This window comes from Centroberyx affinis, unplaced genomic scaffold, assembly GCF_046629955.1.
Source record: "Centroberyx affinis isolate AG114_WGS23_722 - 3 ecotype Tasmania unplaced genomic scaffold, CSIRO-AGI_Caff_v1 ptg000712l_1, whole genome shotgun sequence".
Taxonomy (NCBI): Eukaryota; Metazoa; Chordata; class Actinopteri; order Beryciformes; family Berycidae; genus Centroberyx; species Centroberyx affinis.
In genome coordinates, this window is record NW_027279329.1 from 114,431 (window position 1) to 133,067 (window position 18,637).

Here is an 18,637-nt window from a genome sequence, read left to right on the forward strand (position 1 = left end):
TGGTTGCATCTCCTTTCAGGGTGTTGTCCAGGATGATGCTCAGATCTTCATCCAATTGTGCCCATCTGCGATCTGCTGCTGGTGGTAAATTCAGCCATGGTTTCCTCTCAAAGTCCTCTAGACTTTCGGATTCACCCCCTCTTCTTGTGCTCTGAGCAGGTTGAGCAGAGAGGTCCAGAGCACTGTGGTTTGCCTCCTGGCCCTGGTCCTCCACCGACTGACAAGCAGTACTAATAAACTCGGAGATAGCTCTCTGGGTAGTATCAGGTGCTTTGCGTTGCTGTAGCTGCTCTTTGCACTTGGACTTGCCTTGGTGAATTTTCACGCCACGTTCATTCTTGAATATTCCACCGCAGATGTTGCATCTTCTTTTGGCTTCACCCTCCTGTCTTGCCGCATCCAATCTAGTAGTCCTTATACAATTGTCCGGGTTTTTGGCCGTGTGATCCGTCCTTAATGGCAGATTATCCTCCCCCCCTCCTCGGTCTGCCTGGGGGTATTCTCTCTGTTTAGTACACTACAATATGCTTTGGGAAAGCCACTCCAGAGAAACATTTACAGTGGAGTTCACCTTGTGTTTCTGCCTGGATTCATCATGACAGAACACAACACCGTTAACAACCTGTGAGTGTGTGTGTTTGTGTGTATAACCTATATATCTGGAGACCTAATACTTAATGTTTTCTCGACAGAGTTCACCAGCAAAGGAAAGAGGTTCCCAGTGGTCAGTCTGTCCAGGAGCATCAAACAGACCTGGACTCCATATTTATGGTGTGTAAATGTACAACAGCACCTTTTACTTCAGCTACAATGAAAATGCAATACAACCTTTCTGGTCATTATAGTCTTATAGCCTTAGACCAGTGGGCTTTCAAACCATGCAAGATGGATTTGATATTGTGTTCCACAATTTCAATATGAAACTTTAATTTATGTAATATTCTGTTACAGCTTCTTGAGGAGAACATTGTCACTTTTGTGAAGAATGAGCTGAAAAGGTCCCAGAGGCTTCTAGTTTACCCAGAATGTTTAGAGAGGCAGATGGAGGTGGTGGACGGTGAGGAGGAAGAGCATAGGAGGAGCAGCAGAGAGGCTTTTCTGCAGATCACACTGCACTTCCTGAGGAGAATGAAGCAGGAGGAGCTGGCTGACTCTCTGCAAAGCAGTAAGAGGCTTTTAACAGGTTTAACATGATGGAAAGGGGAAATGAGAGATGTTTACATTTCCACACTGCTGTAAATATGCTGTACACATCTGTATCAGATCTATACAATTCTTCTGGACTGCACACACAGTCAGAACATGTTTGTCCAGTACTGATGAGCTGAATAGATGTCATGAAGGGGGAAAATATATGCATCCACACTGAAGTCCACTCATTGATTTCATTTGTTCATTTAGAATCTATTGCTGCCGAGTGCCAACGTGAACTCAAATCTAATCTGAAGGAGAAGTTCCAGTGTTTGTTTGAGGGGATTGCTAAAGCAGGAAACCCAACACCTCTGAATTAGATCTACACAGAGCTCTACATCACAGAGGGAGGGAGTGGAGAGGTCAATGATGAACATGAGGTCAGACAGATTGAAACAGCATCCAGGAAACCAGCAAGACCAGAAACACCAATCAGATGTGAAGACATCTTTAAACCCTTACCTGGAAGAGATAAACCAACCAGAACATTGATGACAAAGGGAGTGGCTGGCATTGGGAAAACAGTCTTAACACAGAAGTTCACTCTGGACTGGGCTGAAAACAAAGCCAACCAGGATATACAGTTCACATTTCTATTCAGTTTCCGAGAGCTGAATCTGCTGAAAGGGGAAAAGTGCAGCTTGGTGGAACTTCTTCATCACTTCTTTATTGAGAAAGAAGCAGGAATCTGCAGGTTTGACAAGTTCCAGGTTGTGTTCATCTTTGACGGTCTGGATGAGTGTCGACTTCCTCTAGACTTCAAGAAGAACAAGATCCTGACTGATGTTACAGAGTCAACCACAGTGGATGTGCTGCTGACAAACCTCATCACGGGGAAACTGCTTCCCTCTGCTCGCCTCTGGATAACCACACGACCTGCAGCAGCCAATCAGATCCCTCCTGAATGCGTTGACATGGTGACAGAGGTGAGAGGCTTCACTGACCCACAGAAGGAGGAGTACTTCAGGAAGAGATTCAGAGGTGAGGAGCAGGCCAACAGCATCATCTCCCACATCAAGACTTCACGAAGCCTCCACATCATGTGCCACATCCCAGTCTTCTGCTGGATCACTGCTACAGTTCTGGAGCATGTGTTGAAACCCAGTGAGAGAGGAGGCCTGCCCAAGACCCTGACTGAGATGTACATCCACTTCTTGGTGGTTCAGTCTAAACTGGGGAAAGTCAAGTATCATGGGAGAGATGAGACAGATCCACTCTGGAATACAGAGAGCAGGGAGATGATTCTCTCTCTGGGAAAACTGGCTTTTGAGCAGCTGGAGAAAGGCAACCTGATCTTCTATGAAGCCAACCTGGCAGAGTGTGGCATTAATATCAGAGCAGCCTCAGTGTACTCAGGAGTGTTCACACAGATCTTTAAAGAGGAGCATGGGCTGTACCAGGACAAGGTGTTCTGCTTTGTCCATCTGAGCATTCAGGAGTTTCTGGCTGCTGTTTATGTCATCATCTCATTTATCGACTCTGGTGTCAATCTACTGTCAGAACCACAGTCAATATTCTGGTGGTTTACACTATCTAGAAACAAATCTAAACTAAAACACCTATACCAGAGTGCTGTGGACAAGGCCTTACAGAGTCCAAATGGACACCTGGACTTGTTCCTGCGCTTCCTCCTGGGTCTTTCACTGAAGACCAATCAGACTCTCCTAGAAGACCTGCTGACACAGACAGGAAGTAGCTCACAGAACAATCAGGAAACAGTCCAGTACATTAAGAAGAAGATCAGAGAGAATCCCTCTCCAGAGAGAAGCATCAATCTGTTCCACTGTCTGAATGAGCTGAATGACCATTCTCTAGTGGAGGACATCCAACAGTACCTGAGATCAGGAAGTCTCTCCACAGTCAAACTCTCCCCTGCTCACTGGTCGGCTCTGGTCTTCATCTTACTGTCATCAGAACAACAGCTGGACGTGTTTGACCTGAAGAAATACTCTGCTTCAGAAGAGGCTCTTCTGAGGCTGCTGCCAGTGGTCAAAGCCTCCAGTAAATCTGCGTAGGTGCTCAGAAAACTGGAGAGATTCAATATATTAAACCTAATATTCATACAGAAGAAAAAAAATATTTTTAAAGTTCTTGTTCTTGTCTTTATCACTAATTCTCCTTCAGGCTGAGTGTCTGTCAGCTGTCAGAGAGAAGCTGTGAAGCTCTGGCCTCAGTTCTCAGCTCCCAGTCCTCTAGTCTGAGGGAGCTGGACCTGAGTCACAACAACCTGCAGGATTCAGGAGTGAAGCTGCTCTCTGCTGGACTGGGGAGTCCACACTGCAGACTGGAAACTCTCAGGTCAGATCAGGTTATGATGCTTTTGTGTAACAATATGTTGTAACTAACATTGCATGCTGGTTTTCATCTTTGTGTTCTTTTAAATTTTTTGTATTATTTCAGTCTGCCAACTCATGTAAACAGATTATTGAGAATGAATGCAAATATATACAGAATTAAGTATGGCGTCTAGGCTCTGATCCTGTCCCTGCAAGTATACACCTAGCTAGCCAAAGAGAGCAGGGAGTGACGATGGGGAAATTCCCCCCTGGGGGAAACCTAGAATCAGAGCCTACAGGTGGATGCTGGGGTGGAGGTGGGGATGATGAAATGATGTATGGTTAGCAGCAACAATAACTGAGCAGCAGTAACCAGCAGTCTGAGCAGCGTAGCAGCAGCATGGCAATGCGAAGGTGTGTTAGCAGGTGCAGGAAGCTTAAATAGACCGTCTTATTGAGAGGGGGGCACTTGATAAGAGTGTATGAGTAGTGTATGTATCACGTGACTGCAGCGCGACTCGAGTTGTCTGCCTGAACTAGTTTCACAGGCTTCGCTTCATTTGTGGTCATGAACATTTTCTGCATTGAACAAACAAAATCATTTCCTCCTAATTCTCCTTTAGGCTGAGTGTCTGTATGATGTCAGAGAGAAGCTGTGAAGCTCTGGCCTCAGCTCTGAGCTCCCAGTCCTCTAGTCTGAGAGAGCTGGACCTGAGTAAGAACGACCTGCAGGATTCAGGAGTGAAGCTGCTCTCTGCTGGACTGGGGAGTCCACACTGCAGACTGGAAACTCTCAGGTCAGATCCATTTACAGTTTTTTTTTTTTAATTGATTTGACACATTTCTCCAAACTAATGTCCATGCTCTCAAAACAGTCTCTCTTAGGTCATGATTCTTCAATCTGCAAAGTGTGACCCTGCAAGTTATATATCAGGTTTTCTGAGCGATTTTACATAATTTTCAATTCCAATTTCACTGGATAGAAATTATTTGAATTTCCCAGCACTTGTTTTATTCATATACACAGCCATGAACACAAAGGATTTAGAGAAGATCATCCATGCTTTGATATCATGTCATTATATTACTGCACTTCTCTCTATTCCTGTCTCAGCCATAAGTAACTGTCACATCTCCAGCTTGCTCTGAACAGAGCGGCTATGATTTTAGTGCAAAGAAGAGATCATATCCCCAAGTTTAGCATCTCTCTACTGGTTAGCACTTAGATAGAGACTTAATGTTAAGATTTCACTGATCACATTTAAAGCATGGCTAGTTTTGTCAATGAGTTCCACTGCAGAGCTCTTAGTTCCCTGTGAGCCAGAGAGCAAGCTACGATTTTCAGGTCCTTCTGACTTTCCCTCAGTCTAGACTCAAGAATGAAGGTGAAAACATGTTTGTCATCAGTTTCCCTAGACTGTGAAATTTTAAAACACTTTAAATCTGCTTCATATATCTTACTATTCTTCTTTATGGCTTTTTTGTAAAGCATATAGAATATACTATTTGGTGGATGTATTTATTCAAATCAGAATACAGAAAAAAATAAATATTTTTAAAGTTCTTGTTCATTTTTATCACTAATTCTCCTTCAGGCTGAGTGACTGTAACCTGTCAAAGAGAAGCTGTGAAGCTCTGGCCTCAGTTCTCAGCTCCCAGTCCTCTAGTCTGAGAGAGCTGGACCTGAGTAACAATGACCTGCAGGATTCAGGAGTGAAGCTGCTCTCTGCTGGACTGGAGAGTCCACACTGTACACTGAAACGTCTCAGGTCAGATCAGGTTATGATGCTTTTGTCTAACAATATGTTTTAACTATAACATTGCATGCTGGTTTTCATCTTTGTGTTCTGATTTTTTTTATTATTTGTGGTCATGAACATTTGCTGCATTGATCAAATAAAATAATTTTGTATGGTATGAATCCGGTTTGATAAAAATGTATTGTATTATATTTCTGATCTTTTCTACTCTGTGTCAGAGATAAAGCATCATGTTTGAGCTCTTAAACATAAAATGTTCCCTGTCCAGATGTACTTGAGTAAGACAATGAACCCCTTCCTGCTCACTGACAGTGAGTCGCTCTGGAATGATAAAACATATAGGAAAATGTTTCTATTAATTTTGTCAGGTTGAATCAAAACAAGCTCACAGAGAAATGCTGTCAGGAGTTGTCGTCAGTTCTGAGCTCCCAGTCCTCTAGTCTGAGAGAGCTTGACCTGAGTAACAACAACCTGCAGGATTCAGGAATGAAGCTGCTCTCTGCTGGACTGGAGAGTCCACACGGTACACTGGAAACTCTCAGGTAAGATCCATTTACAGTTTGCTTTTTTTCAATTGATTTGACACATTTTTTCTTTTTTTTTCAAGGTCCATTCTCTCAAAACAGTCTCTCTCAGGTCAGGATTCTTCAATCTGCAAAGTGCAACCCTGCAAGTTATACTGTATATCAGGTTTTCAGAGTGATTTTACAACAGCATTTTCAATTCCAATTTCACTGGATAGAAATTTTTGGAATTTATTTATTTATTCTGATCCAAATTCATTTACACAGCCATGAACATGAAGGATTTAGAGAAGATCATCCATGCTTTGATATCATGTCATTAGATTACTGCACTTCTCTCTATTCCTGTCTCAGCCATAATTCACTGTCATCTCCAGCTTGTTCTATTTCACACAGGCTTCGCCCTCTAACAGGGCTCTATTGGCTTAGCCACTCATCTAGTCGCCTCAGCTCACTGAAAATTTGCATGCACGTGCTCAGCCAATCAGGATGAGCCCATACACCCCCTATGGGGCCTCGCACTTATAAATTGCGAGCGGCCCCTCATTCAAAATCCACTTTTTCTTCAGTGCCTGACGAACAAGTTGCCTAGGATGGCACTGTCTGAGACCAACATTGCTAAATACTACCCCGACTGCCCCGGCCTGATCACGACGACGGATCCACATGAGGCATTTTTCAAGTGTCTCGGCCTGGAACACGCCACTGACGGCGTCTCCGACTCGCTGGATTGCAGCAGCTGCAGGGCCCTTCCCATGGTGAGACACCAGCAGTGTTGGGCTCATTTCAAACGCTATCAGCATCAGCGTTCTCCTGAGATTGAGCTCCGCTGTGACGACAGCGAGGCGGAGGCCGGTGGCGGCGTGTTCCGGGCCGAGGCACTTGAAACTCAGGCTCACCTGAGCTCTGCTCCTCTGCTCCTGCCGCAGCACTTTTGCTGCCAGCTCCTCCCTTGGTAGCGGAGGAAGAAGAAGAGATGCCGCCGCCGGGGGACAGCGATGACAACATCTCCGTCTCCGTTACGGCTGTGTCCTTCACCTCCGCCATTCTACCTCATCCATCGTTAAAACAAGCCTTCCCCAACGTGATGAGGACGGCCGCCAAGAATGGCGGGATCCCACTTCCGCCCCCTGAACCCCCTTGTTCCACTGATCACCTGGCCCAGGGAGTCTATCCGCTGGCGGCAGAGACCAAGCCAGTCTTCATCGCTCCCGCCTTGGACGAGATTTGGGCATCTGTGGAAACATCCTGGAAGGAGCCGCTCCGCTGCAGGGCTCCTATCTCCGGCCTCTTTGATTTTTCCAATGTCCACAGGAAAGCTGCTATCTGCCGCTCTGGTCTTCCCCCGCTCGATGACGTGCTGGCCGATCATTTTTCTCCTGGCTCAACCAGCTGGTCTGGCAGCAGGAAACATGCTCCTCCTTAATCGAAGGACAAGGAGATGGTGAAACTGCAGCCATGGCCAATAACCTGGGGCTGCTGGGGGTGTCTCTATCTACTGTTTTGACAGGGAAAACCTCCCTCCCTGCTTCTGATTTGGATCATGTATCCCGTATTGCGGGACAGATGAACAATTTAACCAGGGGAGTCGCTGCCGCATCATGGCTTTGTCTACCATCGGTGCTTGGCACGTGTGACTCGGTCTGACAGCCCTTCAGAAGAAGGACAAGGAGGACCTGCTAGGTGCTCCGCTGTCGCCTGATGGGCTCTTTGGCGCATCCGTCACCTTGGCTACACAGCATTTCCAACGCATAGAGGAGGAAAATGCTCAGCTGCACCGTCATCTGCCGTTGGCGTCTTCTTCCACCAAGCAGAAGACTTCCTCGCAGGACTTGAGGGAACGGTGTACGACGGTGTCCAAGAGGCGTGGACAGTGTAATGCGGCTTCCTCTTCCGCTACGTCCTCCTCTCTGCCCCCGCTGGCCCCATCCTCGACGCAGCCCGCCCCACCACCGGCTCGCTCTGATGGCGATGCTCCTCCTCCGCCACCGGCCCAGAGAGGACCCCGAGATTCCCGTCGACTGCTGGCTTGTTCCTGGAAGGCTGGGAACCAGCCACCCAGCAAGAACTGACTGTCGGAGGGGGGAACCGACTCGGCCTGCGGGGCTTCTGGTCAGCCCCAGCCGTGTGTTAGTGGCGTTGTCCTCGCATCCCCCCACAATGTTCCTGAAGATGTTCCCATTGTGCCTTGTGTGAATGATGTCTTTGTTTGCAATTAAACAAATTACTTCTTCCATAAAGAGCCTTTTCCTACCACCCTGACAGCCGATTGCTCTCTGTCCTCCTCCCACAAGGCATACCGGCCAGAGCGGCGATCACAGCCATCATTTTGCTCTCTGCTGTGGCAGTGAGCGGTTTGGTGGTTCCTCATCCACAGAAACGCGGGCTTGATGATGGCAGAGTGGCCTCTCACCCATCTCAGCCAGCAGCTGAGCTCCAGACGGCAGCTCCTTCGTGAAGCATGGGGAATCAGTTGCCTGCTTGGCCCGAATGAGAGGACGGCTCCCCGCTTCTCTTCTGTGACGCCGTGCTTGATTTCTCCTAGACGCCAGTTGGTGTCTATGGAGCAGGAGCGGGCAAGTTGTCAAATAACTCCGCTCCTCCGCTCAATGGACCGTTCTGCTGACATCATCGTTGCCTCCCCTCAGCAGCAAGCAGACATGGATGAGGACGGTCTTTCTCACACAGCGTTGTCAACGCCGTTTTCCCTCTCCGCCGCCTACTCTAACCTCGAAGCGAGTAGCAGACGTAAAAGGGGGCTGTGTATTACAGTCTATGGCTAGAACGCCGTCTGCTGATTCTAATGCAGTTTTTGCCACTGAGCAAATAGCGGTGCCATCAGAAAACAGCTATGCGAATGTGGAGGCGGGACTTCAGATGCCGGCAGGCCATTCATTGGCTGCCGGGCTAGCAGCTAACAGAATGAATGGACAGGACGTTACGTCTGGGTTATTCACTCCAGTTTCAGTACATGCCACCCACATTCTTCACAGGAGTGAGAGAGTTGATCATAACTTCTCAGGAAGGGGAACCTGCCTGGGGCAGTCAGTCAGTGTGTGGTCTACAGAGACAAACCAGCACATCAACCTACTAGAGCTGACTGCAGTCATGCTGGTCCTACAGCACTTCCTGCCTCTGTTACAGGGGAAGGATGTGCTAGTGAGGACCGACAACCGTTCGACGGTGGCCTACATCAACAGGGCGGAGTGCAATCCGCACTATTTTTGAAGGCTGCCGAGAACCTGTGGCGCTGGGCTACAGAGCACCTCCGTTCTCTCAAGGCGCTGCATATTCCAGGCCTGGAGAACACGGGGGCCGACCTCATGTCGAGGGGCAGGCCCCTGGAGGATGAATGGAGATTACATCCCGACATAGTGGACCGGATTTGGTCCCGATTCAGGAAGGCAGAAGTGGACCTGTTCGCCACCTGGCAGAATGCCCACTGTCCGCTGTGGTTCTCTCTGTTTCCCCAAGACGCTCCCCCATTGGCGGTGGACACATTCGGACACGCGCCATGGCCAGGAAAGCTGCTGTATGCCTTTCCTCCTCTCCATCTCATTCCTCCCCTGCTGGCGAGAGTGAGAGCGGAGAGACTCGCTCATTCTGGTGGCCCCGGACCACACAGCAGCACTGTGGAGTGTGGCTGCGTCGACGGCACTGTTCAGTGGAACAGGTGTGGAGGAGATCTGCACAGTGGCATCCCGTTGACGCCCTGTCCATTCACCAGCTTCTAACTGTTGGAAGTGTCTGGGTCTTTCTCCGGTTCTGTACTCAGTACTGGTACACGAGATCTGTGAAGAAATGACCTAATAGGCCTGAGTCCCTCATGCTGTAGCTCAGTGGAGACCGGCCGCTGGGTTGGCCAGCACTACACCTTATTGTTTTGTCAACATGATTTAAGTGTAACATTGGTTTTTCACACCCCCCATTCTATGGATATGGGCGTGAGCGGAACCATATCTGGATGACCTATTGCGTTGTTACAGTCGATCCAGGCTATGACACAGCATGTTGTTCGTGTTAGTGTCTCGGCAGGGAGTGAAGTCATTGGGCTTTGCCCCCTAAGCCAATAGAGCCCTGTTAGAGGGCGAAGCCTGTGTGAAATAGAATGATAGTTACTTCTTGTAACTCTAGTTCTATGATCACAGGTGGAGCCCTCTAACAGCTTGCCCTGCCGCTCCACAAGTTGCTGAAGACTTAGTGGATGTTGAATGAGGGGCCGCTCGCCATTTATAAGTGCGAGGCCCCATAGGGGGTGTATAGGCTCATCCTGATTGGCTGAGGCGACTAGATGAGTGGCTAAGGAAAGTACTTCAGTCTGCTTTCTCTGTTAAAGCTGCACTAGAATGGAACTCCATCCCAGCAAATATTAGAGAATTGGACACATACGGTTTATTTAGAGCTCATTTAAAGACATGGTTAATTAGTACTCAGCTCTGTCAGCACTAACACTCAATTGCACCTCACTGCCCTCAATCTGTCTGTGCTGAACTTCCCTTGCTGTCTGCTGTCACCTGTTGCTATCTTGGTATTGCCAGTCTGCCCTCATGTACCTGCTTGTCTTATTGTGGTTTTTGCTTTTATCATGTCAGACTGATTTATGTATTTTATACACTATGCATGCTTTTTATGTCTATGATTAACATTAATATTCTCTCTTTTTTTATTATTGTTCTGCATGCTTATAAATGATACCAATAATTTTGTAAATTCTATCTTATATTACATTATGTTATATTATATTCTGTTTTTAGGGTGACCCTGTAACATCGGTCCAGGGACTACAGATGAAAAATAGCCTCTTGGCTAACTCTGGCGCATTTACAGCAATGTGTATTAATGTTCACTGTCCCTGTTAAATAAACCAACAAATAAATAATAAATAAATAAGCCAATAGAGCCCTGTCAGATCATAGAACTAGAGTTACAAGACGTAACTATCGTTCTGAATAGAGCAGCTAGGATTTTAACTAGTGCAAAGAAGAGATCATGTATCCCCAAGTTTAGCATCTCTCTGCTGGTTACCACTTAGATACAGAATTGTTATTAAGATTTCACTGATCACATTTAAAGCATGGCTAGTTTTGTCCATGAGTTACACTGCAGAGCTCTTAGTTCCCTGTGAGCCGGAGACCAAGCTGAGATCTTTGGGTTTTTCTTACTTTCCCTTAGTCTAGACTCAAGACTGAAGGTGAAAACATGTTTGCCATCAGCTTCCCTAGACTGTGGAATTTTAAAACACTTTAAATCTGCTTTATATATCTTACTATTCTTCTTTGTGGGTTTTTTTGTAAAGCATAACATAGCATATACCATTTGGTGGAGGTATTTATCCAAATCAGTATACAGAAGTTATTGTTTGTCTTCATCACTAATTCTTCTTCAGGCTGAGTGGCTGTAAGCTGTCAGAGAGAAGCTGTGAAGCTCTGGCCTCAGTTCTGAGCTCCCAGTCCTCTAGTCTGAGAGAGCTAGTCCTGAGTAACAACAACCTGCAGGATTCAGGAGTGAAGATGCTCTCTGCCGCACTGGGGAGTCCACACTGCAGACTGGAAACTCTCAGGTCAGATCCATTTACTGTTTTTTTCAATTGACTTGACACATTTCTGCAAACTAAGATCTGTGCTCTCAAAACAGTCTCTCTCAGGTCTGGATTCTTCAATCTCCAAAGTGTGACCCTGCAAGTTATATATCAGGTTTTCTGAGCGATTTTACACTGGCATTTTCAATTTCAATTTCACTGGATAGAAAGTTTTGGAATTGCAGCACTTGTTTTATTCTGATCCAGATTCATATACACAGGATTTAGAGAAGATCATCCATGCTTTAATATCATGTCATTAGATTGCTGCACTTCTCTCTATTCCTGTCTCAGCTATAATTCACTGTCACATCTGCAGCTTGTTCAGAATAGAGCAGCTAGGATTTTAATTAGTGTTAAGCAGAGATCATATATCCCCAGGTTTAGCATCTCTCTACTGGTTACAACATATACAGAATTAATATTAAGACTTCACTGATCACATTTATAGCATGCCTAGTTTTGTCCGTGAGTTCCACTGCAGAGCTCTTAGTTCCCTATGAGCCGTAGAACAAGCTGAGATCTTTGGGTTTTTCTTACTTTCCCTTAGTCTAGACTCAAGACTGAAGGTGAAAACACGTTTGCCATCAGCGTCCCTAGACTGTGAAATTTTAAAATACTTTCGATCTGCTTGATATGTCTTACTATTCTTCTTTGTGGCTTTTTTGTAAAGCATAACATAGCATATACCATTTGGTGGATGTATTTATCCAAATCAGAATACAGAAATATTTTCAAAGTCCTTGTTTGTCTTTATCACTAATTCTCCTTCAGGCTGAGTGTCTGTATGATGTCAGAGAGAAGCTGTGAAGCTCTGGCCTCAGTTCTGAGCTCCCAGTCCTCTAGTCTGAGAGAGCTGGACCTGAGTAACAACGACCTGCAGGATTCAGGAGTGAAGCTGCTCTCTGCTGGACTGGAGAGTCCACACTGCCGACTGGAAACTCTCAGGTCAGATCCTTTACAGTTTTTTTGAAGTTGACTTGAAGTTGGCTCTCTCTGCTCAGGATTCTTCAATCTGTTCAGCAGATTTCCATCCTGCTTTACATGCAGGTCAATGTCAGTAAATAAACACCTGACCTGCATACTATTTTCTCTGCTTACATGATGTTAAACTAGTTGTGATGCCAACATTTATGACTGTTTTGTAGCCCCTGAGAATTACTTTCCATGAAGATATTTGACCATTTCCTTTCCTTCAGTTGCTGAAACCTAAAATAGCAGAAAGGACTTCTAAGATTCTTTCACAAATTGAGTTGAAGACTCTCAAACTGAACCAAATGAAGCCACAGAGCTGATCACTGGGTCAACTGATTGAGACAGTGCAATTTTTTCCACAGCACAGTGGGACAGGTCAGGTTAGGCAGTCAGTCAGTCAGTCTGGGACGCTTAGTGAGATGATGCACTTCGTCAGATGGCCTCTAGAGGGCGTCTTTGACTGAGATGCAGTGTTTCCCATACAGAGGCACAAAATCAAGTTGGTCAGTGTATAGAAATTTATCTAAATCGATCTATAATGCACACATCACGTCATGTTTGTCATTTGGAGATGCGCAGACCAGCAGCATTGAACTCAATCCACGGAATCTCCCAGTATGAAAACAAAAGTGAAACTTAACATTCCCCAATTTGCTCCAAATTTGTTTTAGTAACGGGATTTGTAGACAGTAACATGTCTTCTGCTGCCCTACAAACTTTAACGGTAGGTAACGTTATTATCTGGTATTTAAGTAACATTATGGAACTAGGTAATTGAACAGTGTCGCAGTGCTTCAGTGCACAGAATTCAACACACACGCCATGGGTCTGTACAGGATCTGTGCTTGTTTTTCTCCTCTCTCTTCTTTGACTGTATTGTCAACTATTTTCACAGCCGTATACTAAAAGTAGCTAACATGTAGCTTGTTGTCTGTGTGTGTGTGTGCAGGCTGTCAGGCTGTTTGCTCACAGAGGAAGGCTGTGCTTCTCTGGCCTCAGCTCTGAGCTCCAACCCCTCCCATCTGAGAAAGCTGGACCTGAGCTACAATCATCCAGGAGCCTCAGGAGTGAAGCTGCTCTCTGCTGGACTGGAGGATCCACACTGGAGACTGGACTCTCTCAGGTATGGAGAGGCATCGTCTGCTAGAAGGCTGAGAGTCACACACATTTTCTCTGTCAGACCGGCTGCGTCCACACTGCGGCTAAATACAGCTGTCGCTCCTCATTGGAGCTTCATCCTGTTCAGTTCACACACAGTTCAGTTATTAATGAGAGTGAAGCATTCTACAACCAAACTCACTGCCTGAAAAATTCAGTGTGTTTAGCTTGTTGCTAGCAAAAATACTACTTAGACTAGAAAACGGTTACAGAAATCAGCGGACCTAAATAAACATATGTAGACATAAATATATTACATAAATATATGTAGGTTATGCTATGGAACCGTGAACCATATTTGGGCATGTGGGCATCTGACTTACGAGGTCTGTTGGTTTGAAGTAAATGTTACTATGGTTACAGACATTATTTACACAGTGTGGAGTGACACCTGTTACTCTACACAGTCTAGTCATTTTACTCCTCTCTGCTCCAGTCTGTACCATACATATGAGCATTCACTCTGATTCATACATTCAGTGAGAAGCTGAGGAATATTGTTTAATGTTGAATGGTGGATATGAGTGACGGCGTCTGGAAAATCCCTCATATGGAAGGTTATGAAGGTTATTTGTTCCATTATCGAGATTATTCTGGTCTGACTTTATTTAACCCCCCAGTGTGGACCATGGTGGAGTGCAGTGGTTGAAACCAGGTCTGAGGAAGTGTAAGTGTGTATTTAGTTTTATTTGTGAAACACACATTCAATTTCTATTTAAATAGAAAGATGATGTGTGACATCTATTCATTCAAATCCTACACTGATGTGTCATCATGAAGCTTTTATGAAATGAACAGTCAATGTGTTAATAAATCAACCATTAATAAACACAACAGGTCTATTACTCTAATAGTGGCCGGTAGTCAATTAAAAGCCGGGTCTCCGATAATGGCCGGGGCCGTGGTCGACACGAACAAATAAAGGCCGGCCCCAAATACAGGCCGGGGAAAAAAACAAAGGAAAAAACAACGGTGGATACCGGTAAACTCCTGGTGCCTGTTATATAATGTGACTGTAGTTTGTAGTAACGTACAAGTGCCACAAGATGGCAGTATGCCACAAGATGGCTCGGCCGGCAGAAGTCTCTGGAGCGTGCCGTCGTCGATTACCGTAATTATCGGTAATGCATTGCAGTAAAAAAAAAACGGCTACCTAACGTACCCCAACAGAAGCAGATCAGAAAACAAGGAGGCTTCGTACTAAAATATGAGCAAATATACTTATCAAACAGAGGGAATTAGAAATAAAGGCCTGTCTCTAATATAAGCCTGCTTCCAATAAAGGCCTGGTACCCTCTGCAGTTGAGGTAAATAAAGGCCCGGGCCAATATTAGAGGAACTATGGTACATGAGAAACTGCTGCTGTATTGAGTCTTGTTCTCTCCATCAGATGCCTGTGAACTCACACTGCACCCAAACACAGCACACAGAAAGCTCTTCCTGTCTGAAGACAACAGAAAGGTGACAGAGGTGACAAAGGAGCAGCCATATCCTGATCACCCAGAGAGATTTGACTGCTGGAAACAGCTGCTGTGTAGAAATGGTCTGACTGGTCGCTGTTACTGGGAGGTCGAGTGGAAAGGAGTGGTTTCTATAGGAGTGACTTACAGAGGAATCAGAAGGAGAGGAAGGGGTGCTGACTGCAGACTTGGAGGGAATGACAAGTCCTGGAGTCTATACTGCTTTGATCATCGTTACTCTGCCTGGCACAATAACAGAGGAACAGCCATGCATTCCCACTCCTCCTCTGACTCTGACAGAGTAGCAGTGTATCTGGACTGGCCTGCTGGCTCTCTGTCCTTCTACAGAGTTTCCTCTGACACACTGATCCATATCCACACCTTCCACTCCACATTCACTGAACCCCTCTACCCTGGGTTCTGGTTTGGGTTTAGGTTTGGGTTAAAGTTTGGTTCCTCAGTGTCTCTGTGTCAGATTGAGGAGAGAAAAACTCATACTGCTGACCAAAGACAGCTGCAGAAATGATAGTTCACTCTGGACGGGATCTCACACACACACACACACACACACACACACACACACACACACACACACCTACATCCTAATGTGAAAATATTAATGTTTGTGTTTTCATCAGTGTTTACAAAATGGAGTGTATTCTGTGTGTTGGGTAACTGAACAGGATTTTAACAACACAAACGTACAAGAATGTGGACATTTTATTGTGAATATGAAATGAATGAGAAATTAGAAGAATAGAACTTTATTGTCCACTGCAGTGGAAATTTGTCTTTGGCTTCACAGGTTGGTTAAAACACAACACAATAATCAATACAATACAACACACAAAGACAATATACATTGTCCAACAATTCCAAAACATAAGAGCAGTGATGGAGAGTGGAGTTAGGAGTTCAGAAAGGTGATTGCATTTGGGATGAAGGACCTTTTATTCTTGGTTGCTCTTACAGCTCTAGCGCTAGCGTTTTGTTGATGCTAGCACAAACAGAACTTATAAACTTAGTGAGTTCATTAACTGTAACACTACTTTTGTCATATACCGTCTGTCTTGTCCATGTGTGGAAGGTTTTTTCTACATAGGTCGTACAAAAAGACGCCTGAGGGATCACCTCTAGAATTAGGAATCGCGATTACCCCATGGCTAGACACTTTAGTGAATGCCACAATGCTAAGGATTCTTTATTGCGCATAGAGGGCATTGAGCACATTAAACCTTTGGTCGGGGGGGGGTGACAGAATACGGAAACTTAACCAAAGGGAAGCTTTTTGGATCCATCGACTGGATGCGTTACAGTATCCTGGTCTCGATGAGGATATAGACTTCACATGTTTTCTGTAATTTTTCTCTGTATAGGCTCTCCTTTTTTTTCTCACAGGCTATGAAAAACCTATATATGGGTACCTATTTTCCGTTCATGATGTACATGTAATATTTCTGTGTAATCTCATCTCATGTTATTTCGTTTTATTTATATATTTTTTTCATTATTTTCAATTTGTTTCACCTGTCATGTTATTATCCGGGTCATGTGACTGCCTCCCATTGGCTGTTGCTATTATATAGGTGAGGCCACACCCGTGTTGTCTGTGTTTAAAGCCCTGAAGAAGACCTACAGTGGTCGAAACATGTTGGCTTTTTTAATGATTTAGCCACTACAATAACGGCTTTTTAAATATTTTCTTCCTTGTGGTTATATTTTTATATTTGGAGTGCCTGGATTGTCCTTTTGTTTGTTGCACTTAGTAATACAATATTGATATTTGTGACTGGAAAAACATATAATGCTGTTAAAATTTAATAACCTTAATATTTCAGGGCAGTGGACTACTATGTGATGACAGATAAGATGTATTTAAGAGATGATCCAAGACAAATTGTTATATGTAGCGCAAAGTAAACATACATTGGTCTGTGATCGATGTATGGACCATCTCACATTGAAAATGCTCAGCATTAAGTTCAGAATAAATCTCCTTACCTGGTTAAGCATGAGTAAAACCGCAGAGCCACAGGCTGTCTGGCTAGTGATGTGTGGGATGAACTTGACTCCCTGTAAGAAATACAAGATAACGCTCAACACACAATAAACACGAGTGGAGCACAAATCACAAATGCAGAGTTTAGTCTATGATTTAGCAAACCCTTCTATCTTTAACTAAGTTAACTTGCCTAACCTTATGCATGGTTTGTCCTTAGGGGCCTTCGTAGTCCAGTAGTTTTGCTATGCTTTATTTACAAACGTGTTTCTGTCACCCTCTAGTGGTCGGAAAATCGCTTATTGCAGCTTTGTTTTATTTGGTATTTTATTCTCATCTCATCATTCCAAGCTGTGGAAGAAAATTCAACATATGTATTAACAGCTGAACTGGGGTCACCTCAGGGAATGTAAGGTTTCATGATGTATGGTCACCTCACTGTAACCCTTGTGACATAACCTACTATGCCAGAGGTCTTGTTGTCAGAATGGCTCCTGGATGTCTCCAAGATGTCCATGGAAGCTCTAACTTAAGACATAACATATCTTATACTCTACTTTGGTGACCTGTTTTCATGTCAGCACATTCTGTATGTCCTTGGAAGATACATAAAGGACTGGTTCAATCTCCTTCTCTTTGAAGAAGTGTACGTAGCCTCCTGCTGTGCGCATCTCTTCCTCTTGCAAGACTCTCCTTTCAATAAATATATATTCAAGTAAGACAAACCTCTGACTCCAGAGCATTTCTTCAACATTCCCAGTACCAAACATACGGATCTCGTTCGTGGCGACGACATAATGATCTCGTTCCGACGCATTACTAAATCGTTGCCACACATTATTTTATTAACATGAAATGTCACCAGAGGGGCTCCGTACTTTTCTAATATGGGATTGAGTGTTGAAAGATTGGTCACTTTAAATGTTAATATTAATAGCTCTGTGTAATTTACAGTACATTATGGTATAAAAGCCAAGGATGGAAGTAACTAATTACATTTGCTCACGTTACTATAATTGAGTAGCTATTTTGTGTACTTGTACTTTATTTTTTTAGCCCTGCGACAGCAGGGGCTCTAAGGATTGCATTGTTGGTCGGTCAGTCGCTCTGTTCACCACTTTTGGTCACGTGGGTGAATGCTTGGGAGTTGGATTGCAGACTCTTAATCGGGAGACTCAAGCTTCATTCCCGGCGGGGATGCTTCCACAAAATGCAATGTTGTGGGACATTCCAAATAATTAAGTTATGTAATAAGTTGTGAACGGATTTACATTAAACTTTGTGGAAAGGTTGATCATGTGGCAATTAAGGAAGAACTGATTAACTTTTCCAACCAATTGGCCAAAGGGGGGCGTGGCAGTGGGCATGGCTTCTCATAAAAAAGCTTGCAACTTCCAAATGGATTCATGCAACACCATGAAACTTTGTGGAGAGTTTGGTTATGGGGCAAAGAATTACTGATTAACTTTTCACACCTATTGGACAAACGGGGCATGGCAGTGGGCGTGGCTTCTCACAAAAAGGCTGACCATGATTGGTCAGAAATTATCCTATACAACAAGCAATACGAAATGTACAGAATGTGGTTGTCCTAGGGCTGAATTGGTTTAGAGTGGCCATTAGCCCGCGTTTGTTATAAAAATGAATAGGCTACACGTTGGACCCATCTGGCTTGCCATAAGTGCTATTAACGTGTTATTTTTTAATGTGTACATT

The 18,637-nt window shown here is 44.7% G+C and overlaps 1 protein-coding gene across 1 annotated transcript; it reads left to right on the forward strand.

Moving 5' to 3' along the window:
- Positions 1 to 1,434: 1,434 nt before the first annotated feature.
- LOC139644136 (NACHT, LRR and PYD domains-containing protein 12-like) lies at positions 1,435 to 17,637 on the forward strand. Its single transcript, XM_071519510.1, has 10 exons — positions 1,435 to 3,202; positions 3,316 to 3,489; positions 4,091 to 4,264; positions 5,063 to 5,236; positions 5,596 to 5,769; positions 11,138 to 11,311; positions 12,104 to 12,277; positions 13,254 to 13,427; positions 14,083 to 14,129; positions 14,853 to 17,637. The coding sequence occupies exons 1-10, from the start codon at positions 1,683 to 1,685 to the stop codon at positions 15,446 to 15,448; spliced, it is 3,381 nt and encodes a 1,126-aa protein (XP_071375611.1). The 5' UTR covers positions 1,435 to 1,682; the 3' UTR covers positions 15,449 to 17,637.
- The last annotated feature ends 1,000 nt before the right edge of the window (positions 17,638 to 18,637 follow it).

Coding starts and splice junctions, on each gene's coding strand:
- LOC139644136 (XM_071519510.1), top strand. CDS start 1,683: ATGACAAAGGGAGTGGCTGGCATTGGGAAAACAGTCTTAACACAGAAG. Junction 11,312..12,103: donor TGCAGACTGGAAACTCTCAG/GTCAGATCCATT, acceptor ATTCTCCTTCAG/GCTGAGTGTCTGTATGATGT. Junction 12,278..13,253: donor TGCCGACTGGAAACTCTCAG/GTCAGATCCTTT, acceptor GTGTGTGTGCAG/GCTGTCAGGCTGTTTGCTCA.